Source organism: Meleagris gallopavo, chromosome 12 (assembly GCF_905368555.1).
Source record: "Meleagris gallopavo chromosome 12, MGAL_WU_HG_1.1, whole genome shotgun sequence".
NCBI classification, from domain to species: domain Eukaryota; kingdom Metazoa; phylum Chordata; class Aves; order Galliformes; family Phasianidae; genus Meleagris; species Meleagris gallopavo.
In genome coordinates, this window is record NC_139415.1 from 3,423,495 (window position 1) to 3,438,052 (window position 14,558).

The window sequence follows — 14,558 nt, forward strand, 5'->3', positions numbered from 1 at the left end:
GGCTGCCCGCGCTTCAGCACCGAGCAGAACTGCCCCCGCTGCGGCTGAAACGGACAGAAACGCACCAAAATCAAAGCCACCACCGCAGGCTGTCAGTGCAGCCGTCCGTCCAAATGCTACATTTCTAACACTGGGACGCGGAAACTTCGCAGGCAAAGCCCTCCAACAACAGCACCGCGCGACCGGTGCGAGGGCGGTTTTGTGCGTTATGGAAGCGGCGAACAAAGAGCCCCGCGGGGAGCTCCGCACGGCCCGCACCGAGCCCCGCTTCGGCCGCTCCTCGGCTGTCTGGGGGACCCGCGCCCCAGCACCTCGGCACTCCGCTTTCAGCTGCGCTCTGTAAAGCGCCTCCAAACGCATCTACTAAAAAAAAAAAAAAAAAAAACAAGAAGTAATCTGGGGTAACCGAAAGCCGCACCGGCAGCACGCACCGCGCCGAGGCACGCAGCTCCCTGGGCGAACAAAAGGGCCGCGGTCCCGCATTCCTCCGCACCCGCGGGGAGCAGGGGGTCACAGGCTGAAGGGGCCGCGGGCACCGCGCACACAAAGTCCGCCGAGGGCCGGGGCCGCGCTCCGCCCCGCACAAAGCCGGGCCCGGCCCGGGAGCGCAGTCGCCGAGCCCTCGCCCTCCGGGACACGCGGCAGCCGCTCGGCCGCGTGGACGGGATCTCTCCCGGCCCCCCCGGCTCGCCGCCTCCTTCCCACCTCCCGCAGGGAGGGCCCCGAGCCGCGCCTCCCGCCGAGGGGTCCCGCGGGTTGGGGGGTTGGGGAGGGGGGCGCGGGGCGGCGGCCGCGGGGAACAAAGGAGCGGCGGTGCCCGGGAGAGGCTCTCGGCCGCCGCCCCCCGCCGCGCTCGGGCCGGGCCGCCTCGGGCCGGGAGCGGCGTTAGGCCGCGCGGAGCACTCACCGCTGCAGCACCAGGAGGAGGGCGAGCCCTGCGGGAACTTGGCCGAGTCGGGCGCGATGCAGACGCTGGAGCCGAGGTGCGGGCACTCCATGGCGGCGGGGCGCGGCGGGCGGCTCCTCGCGGCTCTACGACGGCGGCGGCGCCCCGCGCACAACAGCCATCTTAGGGCCGGGCCCGCGATCCGCGCGCCGGGCTTTGCGGACAGCCGCCTCCCGTCCGCTTCCTCAGACCGGCCCGCCCCCCGCCGGGCTTTGCGAGCAGCCGCCCCCCGCACGCTGCGCGGCGCTGACGCGCGGCACTAGGGCCGACCGGGTCGCTCCGCCCCGTGCCTGAGCTGCGTGCGGGGCGCGGCTGTGCCGGACCGCTGCGTGGGGAGCACCGACACACGGCGTGTCAGATACGGCACAGATCCACCACCGCAACGCCCCAGGAAGAAGGGAGCTTTTTAATCCCTTAATCTACATAATTACCGTGACTCCTGCGCGGTGATATCGCACCTTTTCTCTGCCCCAACCCATGTGAAATACATAGAATCGATCTCTCAGCACCGCCGCAGTATGACTGTTGCTGCACGTTCTGATTTATCAGGTTGGCTGCGGTATTTTACGTATTTTATACCGCACGTGCAAATCTGGACTTCCATGGGAGCTCGTTCTCACGGGGCTTTGCCACCAGCAGGAAACACCTCCGTCTGTAACAGTCTGCCAGCGAACGTCTCCCTGTTAGTACAGAACACGAGCCCCGCAGGACCTTTCAGACAAGACAAAGGTGAAAATGCACGATCCGTGGCAGCAAAGCTAATGAGCACAGGGGACCATGGAGAAAAATACCCTTAAAATGCCAAGAGTTACATGGGCAATGTACCGCTTTCTCCGAGACTTCCTCTTTTCATTCCGGAAGGCTGCAAACTTCTCACAAAAAAAAAAAAAAACAAAAACGTGGCTTTGGTTTAAGAGGTTCTGACTATCAGCTTTACTGCGTGACTGTTCAGCTTGCAGTACTATGCAGGAAGAAAAGCGTCCCTTCTCCCCTGCTGTGGAATTGTTAAGATCTCCATAACAAAAGAACAAAAGGAGCCCGGAGTTGCAGGAAGGTCAGTAAGGGCCACATAAGGGCCCTGAGCAGCGCTTCCTGCAGCGGCAGACACCTACGCTTTGACTTCCCTAAGTACAGAGGTGTGAACTCACCAACACAGCCCCTCCTCTTCCACTCTTAGGAGCCATAGCCATAGGGTCTGTGACACTTTGCTCCTCTGCATGGTAACAGCAGAGTTTATTCTTCCTTTCATTTGCTGGCTGACAGTGTGATCTTGCCCAAATATTTGCCTGTTTCTTGATTTTAATTGCCACGTTTTGTTCCAAATGTGGTAGCCCACATTCATCCCATGTAGGGGGAAAACTGGAATAGAAGCCCCAAGAATTATTTTCCTTTTCAGTTTGTTCATTCAGTAAGGTTCATTGAGGAAAAAGAAAACCCATTTAACTTGGAACTGAAGCCCCATCTCCTTCTCCCATCCTTCATCAGCTCAGTCCACTTTAGGTGATAGCTAAGATAACTCCTGAAGGCACACTTCTAATGGGTGCAAATCACTGCATAATAGGGACCTGTGAGTCAGCATTTTAAGTTAGAAATTTCCATTTAATATAGTATGTCATCAGCTCTACTGCAAGAGAGAGATTCCATACGGTGTCCTCTTGTCAGATATATGTAATCATCCATCTGTGCTATAGGCCCCATCTAAGTTGGCCCTAAAATGGTATCCTGCATACACACCTACACTTTACTGTGGGTAGTTTTGCCTGGGGGGTTCTTTAGTTCTGCTGTATTCCTCAGGGATAAAACTTTGGTATTAAATGTTTGAAAATACTAACCCGTGTATGTACTATGATTTGAACTGAAGATGCAAAAGCAGGAGTTTACATGTGATCTTGGCTTCCTTCAAAATCACTGGGTGGACATCGTTCAGGGGACCAAATGAAGCAGTTGTTGCCTTGAATGACTTCCTGTTTGCTGTAGGAATTGGAGTGAGTGGATGGAATGGAGAAGGAAGAACACTGGAGGAGTGGATGCTATCCTGAGGAACTAGAATCTGTCTTCACCAGAAAATTCTTGAGTGATGCAGGGGAAGGTACTTAAACCAAAATTTTAATTGTTTGCTTAAACTGAAGGTCTAATCTCCTTCCTGACTGCAGCTGAGGAAAAGAGGCCAGCTCTGTCCAGAGCACATATTTTGAAGTCCTCCTATCTCTCCCAGCTAAAATTTCTGAATTAAATACATAAAGATAGAAATAATATCCTCTCCCACAGCATGCTTTTTCTTTTCTAAGTGGTGAACTCAGCACATGTAGGGAGAGATTGGCACACGCACCAAATTTAAAAGGTTGTTAGCAGACCTTCTGTTCTGAGCACATAAAACAATAAACACTCTGAGAACACCAAGTGCCTCTCCAGACCTAGCAAAGTCATGTGACATTGCACTTCCACCTCTGTGTATCGCACCCGAAGAGCAGACAGTTCTCTGTGTTCCCAGAAGTGTACAGGTGCAACACTGAGTTACAACGGTGATAGCAGTGTGGACAGTACAGAAAACTGCAAGGAAGAGAATTATTTACTCGGTGGATGCAACTCCGAGGCAGACAGCTGGCCTGAAAAAATCAATAGAAACCATCAGGATGTGGCTAAGTAATAACACCGGGTCTCAGCTTAATAAAACCCTTACTAGAGGCTGGTCTAGCAGCTCAGAGAGATACATCTCTCATCTCATCATCTCATCTGTGCAATGAGCAGCAGCTTAGCTGCGTGCATCTGTAAGCTGCAGCACATTGAATACCGCAAACACCTTTCTGGCTGCAGGCTGTGTCATTAGCAAATCTATTTCCATTTCCTGCACCTGTTCTGAAAACAAAGGTCATGCACTTTTCCAGCACACCACGAGTTACTTCCTCTACACAGTCAGTAAGGATTTCTCCCCACAAGGCGAGGCGCCCCAGGTAAGGCAGACGGCCAAGGCCGCGCAAAGCCCCGAGCGAGCGCGCGGAGCGGAAACGAGAACTCGAGGCGGAATGGGACGCGCCAGCCGCCAGGGGGCGCCGTAGCACAGAGCACCGCGGCGCGCTGCGGAGGAAGCGCCCCCTCCTGCACTGCGCCCCGCCTCAGTGCTGAGTGAGCTCGCTCTGGTGCGGGGCCACGTCCGCTATAGTGCTGCTCCAAAATTATCTCCAGTTTACAACGCAGTGTTAAAAATGCTAAGTGTCAATGCAAAAAGTGAGAAGACTGTGGCAACTTCATCTCCCACAAGAGAAGGGAATCCTAATGGCTCTAGTTCGTTGTATTCCGAGCGCTGTAGCTGTAGAAAAGAGTGGTAGTGGGAGGCAAAGAGAGCAGTGTGATAAACATGCACAGAGCTGTAGTACTTTTACCAGAATTCCTTTTTTTTTTTCTTTTTTTTTTTCCCCATGCTAACTTTACGTTTTTCCAGATAACTCTGGGGGCATCCTATTAGCAAAGGCAATGCTTTAACTGTGGCCCAATCTTTGCTTTGCCTGCACTGTCATGGCTTGGTCACACTGCAAGGTATGAATAAAGGTGAATGTGATCATCCTCTGTGCTATGATTATTCTCCGTGAAAGAAGTAAAAAATAAAGGATATAAATGAACTGAACAGCTTGAAAATTCTCCACATTGCTCCTTACCATGTTATTTGTACAGAAGGGGGCTTATTTTTACTCATGCTTTAAACAACTGCCTGAAAGTTCTCTTCTGTCTGGAAGCTTTCAATGCCAGCTTCATCAATTGCCTTCCAGAGTCTGTTCAATAATGCAAGTGCACCCAGGAGTATTTCATGTCACTGGCCTTTAGGCTCCCCAGCTTTTACTGTAATCATTATGTAAATTTTGTATTAAATGCATTCTTGAGAATACTGCCCCGATTCTGTACTCATCTTAAGCTGCTTTTAAGATCATCAGGCTTTATTTCATTGTATCTTAAACAAAAGAGAACACTTTCTTGTGAGGTAACTGTGAGTAGATTTTTAAAAATACAACTCAGTTTACATAGTGCATCAGAGCACAGCGAAGTCAGAGTTCTCCCAAGTTCCTTTCAGAAAGACAGCCCAGTCTTACCTGATAGGAAAATGTGACACCTTGAACCAGCCCTTCCATTTGATTAAAGAAGGGAAAACTGTTTAAGAATACTCAAATAATTCCAGAACCTCCATGTCATTGGTACTGTTTATCATGTCACATGAGGCAAAGCCACAGAAGTTCCTATGCAACAAGCACCAAGGATGTAGATGAGATGCACGTTTTGTATTTCACCACTAAAATTAGCTTGTTAACAAATATAAAGAGAACAGATGATAATCCAGCCACAGAAATTTGAAGAATTTAGCTGATGATCATGGCAGAATTGGAGAGGGAATTCTGAGATGGTATAGAATTATACTACTTTAGATAAGTCTTGGGAAATGTAAAGTCCAGTTGCCCATGAAAACAACTTTTATAGAAAGTATTGTAATGGTAGTGTTTGCCTTAATATCTGAAGTCCCGTTCCAAACACTTAAAAAAGGTCTGATGAGAGTCTCGGGATGAACTAGTTGAACTGATGACTTTTTTTTCACCACTCTCATTGGCTATTTCCATGTAGAGTATTCCTACAGTGAAAGAATTGTGTCTGCGAACTGTAACTGAGCACACACCATATTACCTATCCTTTTACATTAAACAAGCCTGCTGACAGTCAAAATATTCCACAGGCTATTTTTGCTTCTTTGCTTGTTGTAAGCTACAGGGGCATTGCATCTCTTCTCTGTTGGACTTGATTCTAGCTTTGTTCGAAGAATTTTGCAGCCCACTATTCCTTGTACTGTACTGCTCATTTACTGGGTTTTAGTTCTACTCTACTGACCACAAAGCAATGTAAATATTAACAAAAAAGGCTATGCTCCAATGACTTGGAGCACTTAGATTCTGAAGCATTTTGCCTGCAAAGCAAAGTATTTGTGGGAAAAACTTGCCATCGTATACAGAGACAGTACACACACATCACCAATAGCTGGGCTGAATGAGTCTTGTGTTACTCCAAATGACAGCATTTTATTCTCTTTGGGATGAAGTTAGACCAGAGAAGTGGGAATTTTATTCCATGTCACTAGGAATGTATTATTTTGTCATCACGCTATTCTTCGGGCTCGATTATTCACAATGTGAGCAGCAATCTGAATTGAAAAAGGAGATCATTGGTTCAGATTTCCTTTCCTCACTGCCTTCACTTGATGTCTCCTAATTCAAGGACTGAACAAGGCGTTCTGAAATTTTTCTGTTCCAGTGGGAGCTTGAAACTAAGATGGTAATATATGGTAGGAGGGAGATATCTAGCTTGTTCTGAAATAAGAAGCCACAGAGATCTCCTGTCATCAGTATTAGATCATAGAATCACAAAATCAGCCTGATTTACTCACTGTAGCAAAATGTGAATGTGCCGATGGCTCTTCAGTTCTGCAGCCAGAGAACATCCATGAACTGCTGACATAGGTAGCTCTGAACTTTGAAGAAGAGAAATGCAGCTGAGTTACAGAGCATATCTGGAGACAAAACTATAACAGATCTTCTTTTTGCCATATTAGACTTCCTTTTCTGGGATTTTGACTTGCTTCATACTAAACAAGCTCAGGACCCAAATATATTTTGAATTATTTAAATTCATGGCGTTTTGTAGGAGGATTGGGAATCTTCAGAGTTAACATTAAAATGAAGTTGAATAATTCTGAAAAAGAATACATTAGAGGTAGTTCTTGAGAGATTTTCAAGAGTAACAAAAGATAAAATAAATGCTATGGTATACAAAAGAAAGCATTTTGAAGTTGACATATTTAGTCACTGAGGAGTTTTTGTGTGAGTTATTTATTAATCCCTGGTGACCTATTATCCTAAAGTTTTTGTTTCTATGAACAGTTTGTACAGCATATTCAATATCCAGAGATATAGCTAAGTGATACGAGGTTGCTGTGATAAGGCAGAAACACATATTTATATGAGGGCTGCTCTGAAAGTAATGCCTCATGTTTTATTGTGTTTGGGGTTTGACACAAATCACATTCAAGAAAACTGTCTGAAGAACTTTTATATAATTTTAAATCTGCAGTGTCTATTATTTCTTTCACTCAGAGCCCTGTATAATTAGATTCAATATAGTTAAGGCAGTTCTTTAAGAATAGCTCTTATGCTATGTTACTACATGCCTCTACCTGCCAGAACCTAGAATATACCAACTGATTTCTGTAATGCCTGTGTGGTCAAGAATTTACAATGCACCATGAAAAAAAGGTTTCCTGGCACTTCCTCAGGAATTGCTTAGTAACTCATTCATGCTCACATAATGCAGCCATCCTCAATTCACTATGACTGTACCATGTTCATGTGAATCTGTGTCTGAAAGAAACTAAGGTGACACATAACTGCAGTAAAACCTTTCATTACTATGATTTCCTTTTGTTAAAAGTCTGCTTTCATAGCAGTGACCAGAATAGATGTTCCAGGCAATAAATGAGTAAGCTTGGGACGACCTGCTGCTTTTGTAGTCCCTTGTTTCCCCCCCCCCCCCTCTAGTCACATGAAGATAGTTAAACAGTATCTGCGTAACTACATTTTGATGTCTTGACAGGCACGTCTATCCCTAACAATATCAATCCATATTCTTTTAAACAAATTCCCATGTTTCAAATACACAAGCAATATAATCAGGCCAAAAGTAGGTGTCTGTCTATCATCACTGCATGTTAGCACAGTCCTATAAAGCAGCAAAGAGCTGGAAAAAGTGATGCAGGGATCTTATCATAGCGATCCTTGTAGTAAATTGTTACTTTTTCAGTAGAAAATCATTTTTAATGTTTCTTCATTTCCTAAAAATTATGAAGTCTCAGCAGTTCAAGACTTCACTGCTGTACTGTCTCTATCTATCCTAAGCATGGTTCTTGAGGTTGGTAAAGGCCTGCATTTGGAGCAGAATGCCAGGCCTGTGTTTAGACCATAATGAGATTTTACTTTTGTAAACATGACTGTGTATCCAAGCCCAAGAAATGTTTAAATGTGTGTGGTATGTAGTGTAGTTTTTAAAATAAGTCTTTAGTTCAGGACAGCCAGTTCTCCTTTGTCATACTTCATGCCACTTCAAGCCAGCCCAAGGGAGAACGGCTGGTTCCACATCTTTGGGTACTTAAAGACCAGAGCTCTGACGTACAGTATAACTAAGACATGCTTGCCAAATGGCTAAATGTAGCAGCTGTAGTAAATCAAAAGGCTGATGTAGATAACCACAGCATTTAGGTTCTCTTAAGCATGGCAGGTAATCATCAATTTTGTGCACAGATTCAGAGCTTAAGCTTTACATCACTGCTAATCAGTACTTCTGCACAAACGTAAAGCTTCTCATTACATTGTTCCCTAAGGTAACAGAGGTCAACATGCCCAGCTTCTCATTACAGCTTCTCATCTGCACAGGCTGCACTCCTAGGATATCCATTATCCTAGGATAAAAGGCTGGGATGGAGCCACTCCAGCCATGAAGACAGAAAGGGAAGAAAAAAGACCCAAACTAGCAGCTTCATTTGCTGTGCTGCTGATCGGATTCCAAACTGACTCCAAATCCATCTGATGTACCATCATCTAGAAAGATTTGAGCAAATGATGTGCTCCTCATGCATTGCCTGTCAGTCATTCTCATTCCCAGCAGCACCTCTGTAAGTAAATAGCATACAGCAGTCTGCAGTTCTGTAATAACAGTGGCTATTCAGGAACACTCACAGCTTGCAGCCCTGGGTTATGCTAATTCTCCCACAGCATATAACGTACTATTTGCTATGGTAATGTGTTTGCTGCTATGTACGAAATAGTGTGTTGCAGCTTTGGACACAAGACTGCTGCAGCAAACAAGCCAGTGGGAGAACCCCAACAGCTCCGTGTGTGAGGGGGTGCATGAAAAATCCACTTTGTGGACTGGCTTCAAATCAGCAGCTGCACCACTGGTGCATGGGATTCTATGACCCTCCCTAAGGGACTAAGGACCCAAAGATGTAGATTCCTCACCTTGCTGGAGGACACTTTATATGGTTAACAATTTTGAAATACATTATTAAAATATAAGCAGAGTAAACTTCATTTAAATACAGCCACACCCTCATGCAAAGAACTGGCCCTCACTCCATTCTCCCACCACCTCTCATGCCCTGGCCTCTGCAGTCATTATTGAGAGATTTGCACTTCTGGGAAACTGCAACACTGACTTCTTTCACATCACTCTGTCTTTTAAAGTCCACATATGACTGGCAAAGTGTTTACCAGAAAGAAAACCAAGAAAGCTTTTTAAGTCTCCAAAGCTAATAAAGTAATGCTTGGAGCTTTGAGTTTCTGCACCAGTAGAGATGATTCCACAAGGGAGGAGATGGCTATTTTAATCATCCTGTAGTTGCTTAAGGATAGGTTCCCTTCTTGATTTAGAATGCTCCCAACTCAAAACACTAAGCCATAAATACATTTGGAGCTGAGGCTGAAGAAGAGTTAATATTCATCTTGTTTTATTTTAAAATATACCTTTAGACCTCTTGATGTGTAGCAGGCATCAGTGAGTCACTCGAGACAGTTTAAAAAGATATTTTGGAAAAAGCTGCAAAGTAATTTTGGGGGTTTGTTTTTCTTTTTTTCTTTTTTTTTTTTTTTTCCAGTCACAAGCAGACTTGGCATAGTCACTTGTTTTTGTTTGTAGCAGGACAACTAAAGAGCTGCATAGACCTTAATGAGCATATCACACTCCTCAGCCACGCAGACACCCCAGCAGAAATTAAAGGACCTGTAGTCTGACTCCACCAGCCATCCTGTGATGGTCAATCCAGGGAAGTGATGACAAAGGGCCTTAGCACTCATCCTCTGTGCAGCAGCACATCAGCTACATCTTTAGAACAAAGAGCACAATTATACCGGTGGAAGAAGGAAACAGCAGCAAGGCCATTTTTCCAACTCTCTTCCAGTTCATCCTGCCTTATGAATCTGACTGGTGCAATGTGCAAAGCATCTAAGATGATTATTGAGATACTGAGACAAAAATAAAGCAAAGAGAAGTCAGTCATTCAGTCAGAAACTGAAATCCAGCATGCAGACTCCTGTCCCCTGGTCCTGCTCCCTCCCTTCTTCCACTCTGCTGGCAGAGTAGCCAGGCAAGGCCAGAGCTGATTCCGTACATCCAAATGCCTCTGTCTTCCCTACAGCAGGACATTTGTCTGGCTACTCCTTCAGTGTCTCACATAATTTGATCTTGAGCCAACACCACAACCGTGTCTGGTGAATGGAGTAAACAGAGCACAAGCACTGCTGGTGAGGTCAACAACAAAATGATTCTGCTGTTATGAGGGGTATTTCTGGCAGAATCCCGGAGCAAGGAGAATGCCATGTTCCATCTTTAGCAGAACGCCTCACTTTGCTGTACTCTGCTTCTTGCCTTGTTTGTGTGAGTCTTTTTTTAACCAGAACCTTGGGCTTCCAATGTGTGCAGACAGGACAAATATAGTGACTCTCAAGTACATACCTATTATTTAACTGTTATATAAGGCCCACCTGAGAGTGCCATAAATTCACATTCTAGGTCTGATGGAAACTTCTGCTGGAAATTTGTTCTGATCTGTTGCCACCTTGTGGGGATCATTTCTTATTCCCCCCACACAAGCAAATCCTCGGCGTGTTTTTAAATGAGTACAGAGAACCCCTGTTAGTCACAACAGTGACCACAACTTTACTAGGTAACCTTTCATAATGTAGGATACCATTTATGCTTTTCATGTGGTGGCAGAGGTCCCTATCCTGGCAGGTGACAAGGAACTTTGTCAGAGCCTATTTTAGACACCAGTTTGTGTTGCATATCATTCATGAAGTCACACTTCTCCTCTGTTCCCCCATTCAGTGACTTAAGTCCTCACAGCTCCACTCGAGTGATGGGGAAAAATCTGAATCCTTGTAAATGGAAGCTGGGACAGGCTGACAAATCAAAGACTGTCATGAAAAACTGGGAGAGATCTTTCTCCAGGGAATCAATGTCATTACTTGGATAAATTGAACAAATGAAGACAGTTAACATTTAATGCATCGCCTCTATCAACTTTACAAACCCATTTTTTAAGTTTCAGAACAAAAATCACAAAGAAATATTCTCAGTGTTATATCTAATCATTACTGCTTAGTCAGCACCACAGTACAGCATCTCAGATACAGTGTTTTGCCCCTAATACCAAAACATTGGCATTGCAGATGCCTCTGCTTTACAGGGGGCTCTGCAAATTCATGCATCTTCACTCATCGGGCTGGAAAAAGAGAAGAAGGTATAGTGGAGTGAGCTCCCCTCCCTTTTGCCCTTAGCCACAAGGTAAAGATGAGCTTTTTCTTTTCCAAAAGGTAAACTAAATGGTAATGTCCAGTCTCTCACTCCCCTCAGAATTTTCATCTTATTTGCTGGAAATTCTGCAATTTCGTATTCCACTACAGCTTCTGCAGAGGGAGAAAGTGAGAACATGGGGAATGCATGGCTGCAGGAAATGGGAAGAAGGAAGGTGAGCACATGGCACCCCAGTCCTTCAGCTTCTGTGATTCAATAACTGGCACTGTAACAACTAGCACAAGCTCATTAAAGGAGTTTCTCCCTGAATTACTGGCTGAGAAGCAGGGAAGGCTGCTGTGCATCTCACTGATTCTATGGCCATGTCTTCAAAGCCCAGGATTTTCACCAGGGTGGCTGGGTCCTGTCAGGGATGGCTGCAGTTGGTTTAAGCTGACTAAAGAAAAGGACCACGGAAAGAGATCTGTGGGTTCTGGCTGACAGTGTGCCCTGGCAGCCAGAAGGGCCAGCTGTACCCTAGGGCACATCAGGCACAGCACTGCTAGCCAGTGCCTGAAGTATGGTTTGAAATTTTTGGGGCAGTTCTGTAGGGAGTCAGCAGTTGGACTCAGTGATCCTTGCAGGTCCCTTCCAGCTCAGGATATTCTGTGATTCTGTGATTAATTATAAGACATCTCTTGTAGATACTCAACAGGTCTTTTTCTCAGAAACTGAATTTAAGGCCTTGAAATTAACTGACAGTATATTTGGACTTTTGACTCACATACATGCCAAGATTAGACAGATTTCTATCTGGTTATAGCTATGGCACTGTAAATACAACATTCAGTCTGTTTCTTTTAAGGGTGCTGCTTTAACTATTCTAAGCATCACAGTTTAGTCTACTGTTTAAATACAAATTGAGTATTCCCAACAGCTAGAACCTGAGACCAAGCTATTTAAAAGTGATGTTTTACTGTAATAGGTTGAATTCAACCCAACAATTCATGAGAAATGAAAATGTACTCTGAACAAACCAACATATGCACTCAGAGAGAGTTTTAGTACTGTGCCTGACATGACCTTAACTGAAACCTGACTTAATGGAAGACAGGCTCTAAATCTGAACCTCTAAAAGGAATAGCAGCATTTGCTGTGCTGCAGTGAAAGACTATCAAAGACTGAAAAATAGGCAGACAGGACAAGTGATAAATTGCTCCTGTGACAGCTGTGACTGCATCTGAGGAGAAATGGGCATAACATTGTGTATGAATCACATGCAAAGCAGTAAAATGTGGCCTGCTATTAAACCTGGAACTTATTCTCTCAATTGTGCAAACACCAGAATGTCACTGTATATGCAAGAAAAAGCCTGGGATAGAGAGTTAAGATAAATTTTCTGTGACATCTTTTCTCTCAACATGAGCCAGCAATGTGCCCAGATGGCCAAAAAGGCCAATGGCATCCTGGCTTGTATCAGGAATGGTGCAACCAGCAGGTCATAGAGGTGGCTGCCCCTCACCAGTGTCCAGTGTTCGTCCCTGCTGTGCTCAGTTTTGGGTCCCTCACTATAAGAAAGACATCGAGGCCTTGAAGAGTTCTGAGAGAAGGGCAACAAAGTAGGTGAAGGGTATGGAACACATCTTATGAGGTGCAGCTGAGGGACCTGGGATTGTTTGGCCTGGAGAAGAGGAAGTTCGGGGGGACCTTACAGCTCTCTACAACTTCCTGAAAGGAGGTTGTGACGAGGTGGGGGACAGCCTTTTCTCCTGGGTAACAGTGACAGGATGAGAGAGAACAGCCTTAAGTTATGCCAGGGCAGGTTCAGGTTGGATATTAGGAAGGATTTGTTCTCAGAAAGAATGGTGAAGTATTGGAATAGGCTGTCCAGGGAGGTGGCGGAGTCACCATTCCTGGAAGTGCTTAAGAAAAGGGTAGATGTGGTACTTAGGGACACGGTTTAGTGGGGATGGTTGGACTAGATGATCTTAGAGGTCTTTTCCAACCTTAATGATTCTATGATCTAGCTTCTGTTGCAGTGCAAGACAATAGTAACAGTCTTGTTCTGAGCACTGAAAACAGCTTGTGAGAATGGAAATCACCATAAGCAATTTATGATAAATATAGCATCATATAAACCACCAGTAGGTGCTACTCCAGGTCATAAGCTGAGGAAGTGACTAGCCTACATTTTTATGTATTACACCAACACAGCTATATAAGGCTTGATCCAGAAATACCCTCCTCTCAGCCTTTATTCCTGGTTTGCAACCTTTTTTACACCAGAACAATCCCTCTTTGGCCAGTTTCACCAGCCCTTAGTACAGCCCTAAGATACTGTAGCACAGTGAGTCATCCCAAATCCCCACTTTGGGTCTGTATATCTATTCTATCTGGTCTCTGAGTAGAGGAATGTAAAAGGGAGCACTCTAAACCTATAGTTAGCCAGTAATTCTACAGTTAGCCAGTAATTCATTCTTTTCATACAGCATAAAGAAAGAATAATCAGATGAAAAAATGGATGGTACAAATGAGCCACTGAAAAGTGCAACTTTTCATTCCTCGTGCAGAGAATTCAAGAAGTAAATTGAACTAAGATTTAATATTTTCCAGCAGGCTTCACTTTATGAAATATGTCCTTAGAAACACAAAGTCATCAATTGCTACTGAAATAGAGTCTCAGTAATTCATCTTTATTCCTCCACAAGTTAGTGTTTGCATGCCTCATCAAAATCACCATTATGTTTAGTTAACATAATGAAAACTAAGTGAGTGGTTAACACCCAGGAAAGATGTCAGACTGCCCTGGAAACTGGAATAAAGAGAGTGCAACCTAGTAGGCAGTGCTTGTGATTGTGCTGTCTGAACTCCTTCTGAGAGGAGTCTGGGAGAGAAACCAACAACAAAAGGGAGATGAACCTTGCTTGCAGCAATTTTAGGAGTTCATCAGAGCAATGTATCTATTGCATATACTTGTGATATTTTCCTTTATTTGGCTTTTGGTTCATCCTACTATCTCCCTCCCATCACTCCCTGTTTCTTTTCTGCTTTGTCCTTTTAACTATGTTGTCAGCTTTTCTACAGCAGGTCCTGGACCTTTACTGTCACTCGAGGAGGAAAATTAACTAAGGCAATCATGAACATTCTGGTTTGCAGGAATATCCTCTGAGACTGTTCAAGTGTTTGCACAAGTCAGTTCTACAGTGTATCAGAGCCCCAGGAAGAAACACAGTGCCTGCTTAGCTTTTTTCCTTCTGAATGAGGTGACCAAAGATACTGTTTAATGTTGGTTGCTGCT

At 44.9% G+C, this 14,558-nt stretch overlaps 1 protein-coding gene across 2 annotated transcripts in view; it reads right to left on the reverse strand.

Annotated features, from left to right (window-relative positions):
* Positions 1–2,040, reverse strand: part of USP3 (ubiquitin specific peptidase 3) — a 38,127-nt gene extending 36,087 nt beyond the window's left edge. Inside the window, exon 1 of one of the 2 annotated variants that reach the window (XM_085234210.1) lies at positions 908–2,040. In XM_085234210.1, coding sequence (XP_085090336.1) covers positions 908–998 — 91 coding nt within the window. In that variant the 5' untranslated portion in view covers positions 999–2,040. Of the gene's footprint in view, positions 1–431; positions 716–907 lie in introns of those variants that run through there. The other variant, XM_085234211.1, reaches the window with a different exon arrangement.
* Between the last annotated feature and the right edge of the window lie 12,518 nt (positions 2,041–14,558).